Source organism: Entamoeba nuttalli, assembly GCF_000257125.1.
Source record: "Entamoeba nuttalli P19 unplaced genomic scaffold asmbl_10155, whole genome shotgun sequence".
NCBI classification, from domain to species: Eukaryota; Evosea; order Mastigamoebida; family Endamoebidae; genus Entamoeba; species Entamoeba nuttalli.
The window spans coordinates 1,476-7,683 of NW_008580030.1; the positions used below are offsets into that span (position 1 = coordinate 1,476).

General features: G+C 23.7%; 3 protein-coding genes across 3 annotated transcripts in view; all 3 read right to left on the reverse strand.

Annotated features, from left to right (window-relative positions):
• ENU1_213040 (hypothetical protein) overlaps window positions 1-585 on the reverse strand; it is a gene marked incomplete at both ends in the record, with an annotated part of 932 nt that extends 347 nt beyond the window's left edge. Inside the window, one exon of the mRNA XM_008862457.1 lies at window positions 1-585. This exon is cut by the window's left edge and continues 21 nt beyond it. Within this exon, the coding sequence (XP_008860679.1) occupies window positions 1-585 (585 nt within the window).
• Window positions 586-3,011: 2,426 nt separating this feature from the next.
• ENU1_213050 (hypothetical protein) lies at window positions 3,012-4,976 on the reverse strand (the record flags this gene model as incomplete). The annotated part of the gene is made up of 1 exon (XM_008862458.1): window positions 3,012-4,976. One exon carries the CDS (start codon window positions 4,974-4,976, stop codon window positions 3,012-3,014), a length of 1,965 nt encoding a protein of 654 aa, XP_008860680.1.
• A 93-nt stretch (window positions 4,977-5,069) lies between these two features.
• Window positions 5,070-5,484, reverse strand: ENU1_213060 (hypothetical protein; the record flags this gene model as incomplete). The annotated part of the gene is made up of 2 exons (XM_008862459.1): window positions 5,070-5,225; window positions 5,281-5,484. The coding sequence occupies 2 exons, from the start codon at window positions 5,482-5,484 to the stop codon at window positions 5,070-5,072; spliced, it is 360 nt and encodes a 119-aa protein (XP_008860681.1).
• Window positions 5,485-6,208: the final 724 nt, after the last annotated feature.

Below are 6,208 nucleotides of genomic sequence, written 5' to 3' on the forward strand. Positions count from 1 at the left end.
ATCAGTCGCAAATTTCATATTTGCAGAGTTGTCAATTTCTTGTTTTCCTTTAACCAAATTAAATATTTCTTGAAAATCACCATTATAATCAGAACTAAGTGTAAATAAATTGTCTTTTAAAAGCAGTATCAACTCATTTAATGATCGCTCTTGTTGTTTTAAGTTTATCATTCCAACTTCAAAACCAACAGGAGAATTTACTACATTATCATAAAGATAATCTAAACTCAATTTTAATTCATTAAAAACATCTGTTGTATTTACTTGTTTTTTGTCTTTATCCTCACATTCTCTAATCCATTCTGAAACACATTTTTGAAGTAATTTAAGAATACATGGATGTTTCAAGAAAGGGACAAAAAGATAACGAAGGAACATTAACGTAGAAAATATTTGTTTCTTTTTTGTTGTATCATTTATAACTGATGGTGAAGAAAGAAGACTTTTGATTACCTTTCTTTGATGACATGGAATGCAATTGGCATTTTGCACTATTAAAATTGAATAATACCTAACGAATTTTTCTATCCATATCTCATCATCATATTCAACTGGATTTAATTTATTTATTCCTGTTTCATTCATTACTTCTGATGTTGTTTTATTCATAAAATCACTACAATAAAAGAAGAGATAATAACTATACAACCGAATAAATGGAGTATTTCCTCTAAACAAAGGAGTGCCTGCTTTAGCTTCTTTAATTTCACGTCTTCCAACTTGACATAATAATTGAGTAATTTTACCACGTGAAGAATAAAAGAGAATGAGGGTAAATATTTGATTTGTTTGAGGGTCTTTTTTTAATAACTAAGAAGCATAATTAATATTGAAATAAATGTCGTAAGTTTAAAAAAGAAAACAAACGCTATCACAATATGACCTTAATAAAATGGAGTTGTCTCTGAATAATAATTCTCGTAGTGTCTCTTCAGCAGATTTTTTTGATGTTAGATTTAGTGAAGCAAATCTTATAGAAGATCTTGGTGATAAGGAAGATATTGATTCCATTGTAAGTGAATGATTTTGCGAAGACCCAGCAAATGCCCTTGGTAGTTTACTTCCACTTGTTGAGATTTTAGAATATTTGTTAATTGATTCAGACATTAATAAATAGTCAAATTAGTTCGAACGGACAAATAGTTTTTAACCTATTTTGTGAAAAGCTATTTTTATGTTGGAATATTCATTAAGAAATAAGGCTATTTTATTCCTTTTTATTTAAACAATAAATATCTTCAATTTAATTTCAAAAAAAAAAAATGAAATTACTTTGCTTATTTGTTTTTCCTAACTGTAAAATTATTCCTTTTTAGCTTTTTTATTTTGATAGTTTTCTTGTGAAAAAAATCATCAAAGAAATGTTGTTATTAATTAAGTTTCATATTTGATGAATGTAATAGGTTTTATAAAGAGAAGAAATTAAACTTATCAAAAGAGAATTTTAAAATATAATAATATAAAGAGATATTCTGTTTCATTAATTATTCAATCATAATATTTGAACATCATAAAAACTTATTTTTATTTAAATAGTAATAATCAAATAAACATGTGAATTTAATTAATTACAAAAGAAAAATAAAACTATCACTTAATAAAAAAAGTTGGTTATTTAAAAGTAAGTAAACGTCAATTAGATATATTTCAGCAAGTCTGAAGTAAGAAAAAAGAAAAAAAATGCTATTAACTTGTTTAATATTTTTGTTTGGTTAATTAGAATAAGCTTTATGTAAAAACGTTTGATGCTAATTAAAGGAATTTAAACATCATAAAATTTATATTGAAACTCATCCTCCCTGTTTAGAAATATTTAAAAAAAAAAAAAACAAAAAGCGTTAAATAGAAAATACATTTCTTCTTAAAATCAGTTGTTTAATTTTTTTCTTACATTTTTTCTTTAAGTAAATCATTTTTTTTCTAATAATATTTAACCAAATTTAAATACCAAACTAATTTGAAGTTGTTAATTCAATAATTATGATAACAAATTTAATGAAAAAAAGTGAAGTAGTTTGCCATGCAATTATTTCTTCCTAATTTTCATATTAAAATTATTAATTGAAAATAAAATTATATAAGAAAAAAAAAGGAATTGAGGGGTAATTTTCACTTGAATGAATTTTTTTCCAAATTATTTTATATAGATTATAACATTTTTTATTATTTTTGAATTGAATCAAAAATACATAAGTACGTATTAATAGAATGTATTTCTGGTTTGATTAATACTTATTTTCTCCTTTACTTTCTCTCATAGCTAGTTATAAATTTCATTTCCGTGGAATAAAATGGTATTAGTCTCAGTTTAGTAATTTGTTTTTAATTTATTTTATCAATGAATTTAATATTTAGTTCTTGTCATCTTTTTTAGTTTGTTTCAAATTGGTTTCATTTTAATTCATTTATTGTTTTCTTTCAATATGATTCTTGTTTATAAAAATGGTTGTATATTAAAAAGTTTTATCTTATATTATCTTTAATACATTTTTTATTCTTCATTATAACCAACAATTATTTCTTTTATAAAATTTAAGATTAAGTACTGCCTTTTTGTTCTTTACACTTTTATTGTGCCATACAAAAAAAAATTCTTATGAATATTTATCATTGCTTTAAATATTTATTTTAAATATTTGTGAATGTTTTGTATTACTAAGTCATATTTTAGTATCTTTCTTTTATATTGTTTATTGTTTATTTATTCATTATTTAATATTAAATGAAGGTTTAATTAGTAGATTTAATAAACTATTGTAATATAAAGAAAAATAACTTCTTTCTGATTTATCAAATTTTTTATTCAAGTAAAACAGTAGAAATAAATGTTTAAAGAATATTTCTATTAAATAATTAATACTAAAAACTGTAGAATTACATCAACTGAGCATTTATTTTTGGTTTTTGTTTTGTAATATTCTATTTCGTTTGGGAATTTCAAAAAGAAAAAAAAATCACAGTTAAAATACATGCTTATCATAAAAACATTTGTAAGAAGTTTTGATTGCCTTTTATTTTTTTATTGATTGGAGTTGGTACATTGGAAGAAGGATTGACTCAGAACTTTTTGGTAAATAACCTTCAACTATTAATTTTTTTTGAAGAGAAATTCTTTCACCTACCAACACTACTCTTCCTTTAAGTTTTTCAATATAAGAAGATTTTTTTTCCATTGCTAAATCACAAAGGATATTAAAAACTTCTTTTTCTCTTTCTTGTAGCGTTAAAGAAGAGTCAATCATCTCAATCTTTAAAAGTTTTGATTCAATCATATCATCATTTGATAATGAGTTTTGACTTTTCAAATATTCATTTGTTCTTATTTCATGATATTCAGTTAATTGAGTTGATTCTAGTCTTACAACTAATTTATTACATAAATCATATTCATTTTTTTCTAACAGTACATCAACTACTATCCTTGCAACACTAAAACTTGTTTTCATTAAATTTAAAAAATAAGGTAAAGACACATTATCCTTTAAGTTAATTATTACTTCCTCTTTAACACATTCATATAATGAAAATAATTCACCACAATTATTGAATAAACTAAGTAATGAATAGTTTTTTGTAGAATGAACAATTTCATTATTAAATTTTTGAACTTCGTTAATACAGTCGTCTGTCCCAATTAGTTGTTCCAATGAAATATATTGAAATGATTGAGGTAATAAAATACTTGTCTTCATTCCTGAGTAAATTTTGAGTAAGCAAATAGATTTTTGAATTTTGTCTAACAGAATAAAATAATCATATCTCTCTTCCCAAAATGCTTTTTCTTTATCAGTTTGGTCTTTGTTAAAAGAAGGTGGAAATAATAATTTTAATGCTTTTATAATTGATGTAATTGTAATTTCTATTTGTTGTAATTCATTAAATGAAGTTTTTACAATTTCACTTAATGATAAACAAATACATGGAATAATATGAAGGGTAATAATTAAAGCTGCTTCGTTTGGAAATGACAGTGTATTAAAAAGTTGAATAATTTCAGAAGGACTTGGTTGTTTTGTTAACATTAAAGTATTATAATATTCAAATGGAATATCATATGATGGACAACTCCAGGAATATTCATGAATTTCATTCTTTGTAAGTACTTTAAATATAACATTATTTTGAATGAATCCTTTCTTTATAATACATTGAACATCTAATGGTTTAGTTGTATCACATAAAATTTGTATTTCTTCAATATTTTGTAATGATGTTTTTATCATTCTACCAAAAGCTATTTGATAAGAATTATTTTCTGAAATTGAATATTGAAATGAATACCATCCAAAACACCATGACCTTATTGGTTCATTTATCATTTGATACAAATGAATTGATTCATTTTGATTATAATGAGAATAAATAAGTCTCTCCCCATCAATTAAACTAACTCCAAATAAAAGAGGGAATTCTGCTATTTCAAGACCAACAATATCTTTATCTAAATTAATACTTTTAATAAATTGAGGAGTTCCTATTTCAATATTAAAAATATCAATAGCACGAAGCTTTACACAATAAAGCTTTTTTCTGTGTCTATCTATTTTAATAAAAAGATAATTTCCATGTCTAATACATTTAAAACTAAAATCTATTCTATTTAAAGAGAAAACTCCTTTCGAATTACAAACAAAAATAGTAAATCCATCCGTATCAACTCCAGAATAACACCCTTCACATATCCCATTAATACTCCCTTTAAACTCAATACATCCATGTAATATACATATTATATTATCATCTGTTATAACACACTTCGTTATAATTCCTCTTTCTTGACATTCATACCTTTGAATTGAACCATTTCGAAATAATAAAAATTTTGTTCCTTGTTGAAAAAATATTGCTTCTTCAAACCAACCAGATGAATCATACCAGTCATTTTCAGTACTAATAATTCTTTTGTTAACAAATTGTGTTCCCTTTTGAATGACCTTATTATCTCTAAAGTTTTGATGCAAGAAACGATGGAACATCGAAGTGAACTTTGTAGTTCTTTATTCCTAAAAATAGTGTTACTTTTGTTATAAATCATCAAATAGAAAAATGATATTTAAGAAAGTAATGAATTAAAGATAAAGTTGTTCAACTTGTTCATGAACACTGAACGTCGGTAAAACATATGAAACAGTTGGAAAATCATCAGCAAGTGTCATATCATCATCAGTACCATTTACAATATCTTTAGCAATACTTGCTGTCTCTAAACCTGGAAGTCTATTTGGCTATAACAAATAAGAATTTAATATTAATAAAAATATAAATATATGTTTAACAAACATATGAAAATATAGCCTTTTCAAGTTGAATCCTTTCTGCAAAAGAAGGTCCAAGTTGGATTGGTAAAAATTGTTCATTCAAACGAACATTATCTTGTAATGACTGTGTAAGAGTTTGATAATCAGAAGTTGTTTGTGGTGCAGAGAGTGGTTTCATTACTGATCGTACGTCTTGAAATTCTGTAAGAAAAAGTGTTGATTCCATTATCTTTCTGTATTTTTTAATTTTTTAAGATTTTCTTTTTTCTTTTTTAATTTTTGATTATTTCTATTGAAGTTTTTATTTCTTCTACTCAATTAATTTATAATATTACATCACATTTATTTACTATTATACATAAGTTTATGATTGTGGCATTATCTCATTTTATTAGTAGTTATTTCTTCTTTTCACTAAGCAGAAAAATAACTTTATTTTTTATAACTTCCATTAAACCTAAAAATATTAAATATGTTAATGGGTTTACGTAATTTTCTAGTCAATGTCATACACTCAATAAAATATATCATCAAGTAAATAAAATGAAAAATATTAATAGAAAAGAGTAATACCTAACCATTAATTTTGAATTTCTGTTAAACATAACACAATCTGCTCTGGAATCTCAAATGTATGAAGAGACAATACTTTTTATTTTACTATCCTTTTTATATAAAACACTATTTACTGGTGAAACCTTTTTTGGTATAACAATTGTCCAACTAATTTTTGTTGTTTGTTTCTGTACTTTTACTTTTTGAACAATTCATTTAACACGAATGACACACTCATTCATAAGATTGTAATATCTTAAAACAATACAAATTCTATTCTTTTTGATAAAAATAAATGGGGGTTAAAATTCATATTTTGTAGCTTAATTTCATCTTCTTTATTCACAAAGAGAAAAATAAGAATGAAAAAAAAGATTAATTATGAAGATTTGAAA